The sequence below is a fragment of the Trypanosoma rangeli genome, assembly GCF_003719475.1.
Source record: "Trypanosoma rangeli strain AM80 chromosome Unknown Tra_15.4_contig_01018, whole genome shotgun sequence".
In the NCBI taxonomy this organism is placed as follows: domain Eukaryota; phylum Euglenozoa; class Kinetoplastea; order Trypanosomatida; family Trypanosomatidae; genus Trypanosoma; species Trypanosoma rangeli.
In genome coordinates, this window is record NW_021706762.1 from 1 (window position 1) to 2,158 (window position 2,158).

At 55.8% G+C, this 2,158-nt stretch overlaps 1 protein-coding gene across 1 annotated transcript, besides 1 other annotated feature; it reads right to left on the minus strand.

Annotated features, from left to right (window-relative positions):
* Window positions 1-335: 335 nt before the first annotated feature.
* TraAM80_10510 (surface protease GP63) lies at window positions 336-2,039 on the minus strand (the record flags this gene model as incomplete). Its single annotated transcript, XM_029387125.1, has 1 exon — window positions 336-2,039. One exon carries the CDS (start codon window positions 2,037-2,039, stop codon window positions 336-338), a length of 1,704 nt encoding a protein of 567 aa, XP_029233036.1.
* A 48-nt stretch (window positions 2,040-2,087) lies between these two features.
* Window positions 2,088-2,126: a microsatellite.
* Window positions 2,127-2,158: the final 32 nt, after the last annotated feature.

Below are 2,158 nucleotides of genomic sequence, written 5' to 3' on the forward strand. Positions count from 1 at the left end.
AAAACAAATCAGCACCGTTATGGAATCATGCTTCAAGCAAAAAACAAAAAAGGAAGTATAAGAAACAACAGACCATATCATTTTTAATTTTATTTTTTTGCTCACGTCCAACAAACACCGCACGATTCTCCTCCCCACCACCCGCGGCGCCATTCAGCAGGAGACGCATGTTTTAACTACTTTCCGACGAGGGGCCAGGGGTGGTGAGGGGGATAGGGCGGCTGCAAGAGCAATCATCTTGCGTTTCTACGCGCTGCAGACGCCTGCTCTGTGAGAAGCGTCGAGGCATCATTGCCCTGTCGCCGCAGGAAGTGCTCTGTTGCTGCAGCCACTGCTCAAAGCGGCAACGTTACTGCTACCACCAAAGGAATCACAGCGAGGAGCAGACTGGAAAGAACAACAGCAGCCGCACAGCCATCGTGGTCGTCTTTGCCGTGGTCGCCTTTCTTTAGGTTGATGAGGCTGCTGCCATCGGCGGCGATGGTGCACACCTCCTCGTACCTCGGGCACTTGATCCTTCTGCCGCCCTTGAAGTGCGGCGATTTGGGCGTGATAAACTCCCCTTCGGGGCACGGCTCAAAATTACTCCCGCCAAGATATTTCACCTTCACCTTGCCCTCCTCGCACTGCACCATCGCACACACTGCGGGTGCGGTTAATTTCCAATTGGAGGCATCATCGTCACTCATGAGCATGAATGGTTCTGCATCGAGGCACCACGAGCCCTTTCCATGGAGGGACCCTGGTAGGGTGTTGGGCCCTTCCTCTGTGCAAAAAAGATGGTGTTTAGAATTATCAGGCGGGAAAATAGCATTACACGTCTCCTTTATACCATAGACGGTGTACTCAACATCGAGATTACATGTCCCGATGGCTTGACGGTTGGACGTGCAGCGAATCGACAACTCATCATTTTTATCGCAGAACATGCCGGGGTAAGTGGTGGGAGTCTTCCCCGAGCACGGCCTATCCAGGAACTCGCAGCCGGAGTTGTTGCCCCACGCCATCGGCTCCTCCATCCCCCACACGGCCTTGTAGTAGCCGAGGTCCTCAAACGCCGCCATCGTCAGTGCAGTGTAGTATCCGGCAACTGTTGCACCAAACGGACTCATCAACTCGTCCTTCGCATTGCGAAGCGACCACACATATGCCCCTCCATAATAATTGCGCAGCTCCATGCCCTTGAGGGTGTTGCAGCCGTAGTGCCGCTTGGCCTTGTTACGCGTAACAATTGACTTCACCACCGTCACGGGAGAGCTGCCGCCGCGCACATCAGTCACGTTCAACAGCATGTCGTGCTTCTTCATCTGTTCCATGCTGAAGCCAAGAGCATGGGCAATCGCATGCGCAGTGGCGCGGGCAGAGTGCATGACGCCAAGCTTATTAAAAGGCAGAATATGCAGGGCACCGGCAATTGGACGATCGTCCTTCCCGAGCGCACACGGGATAGCCCACGTCTCGCCATTCGACCCGGAAGCCACGTAGAGCACCATGTCCGTGTCCTTCAATCCCACCGTGTGATGCTCCTCGGGAACCTTGAAGTATTGGCAGTTCCCATGCTCCGCTGTGAACCGGGGCACAACCAACGAAGTCTTCATGCGCTGAACGAGCAAACGCTCCGCGTGCAATTTGATGGCCACAAGAACAGTCTCCTCCACCAGGGCTTTTGTCATCTCCGCGGTCAAAACATCCTCCTTCCAGCACTCTGAATTCTGTCCCCTGAAGTCTGGTTTCATTTCCCCTTCTTCCATGCAGCGCTTACGGGGGTCCGTCAAATCCTCCGTGGACACCGCGATGCGGATGGGCGCCCAGCCACTGTTTTCCTCCCCTGCTTTGGCGACGGTGTACGCCTGCGTCGCGCCCTGCCCCTTGCGCGGCAGCTCACGCACCATCGCGGTCGGCGGCCGGCCGCTCCCCCACAACACCTCGTCGAAGGCACGGCGGTGCGCGGCGGCGAGGCACCCACCGGCGCCGTACATTAACAGCAGTAGGAACACCGCCAGTGAGAGAAACTGCGTGGCGTGAACTCGACGGCGCATGACGCAATAAAAAGCATTGTATGTTTTGGTTCAATTGAACAGCGGTGTTAGTGGTAGGAGCACTACTAGTAGCAATGGTAGTAGTAGCCGGGCGTTGAGTACAGGAGGCGAAAACGCAG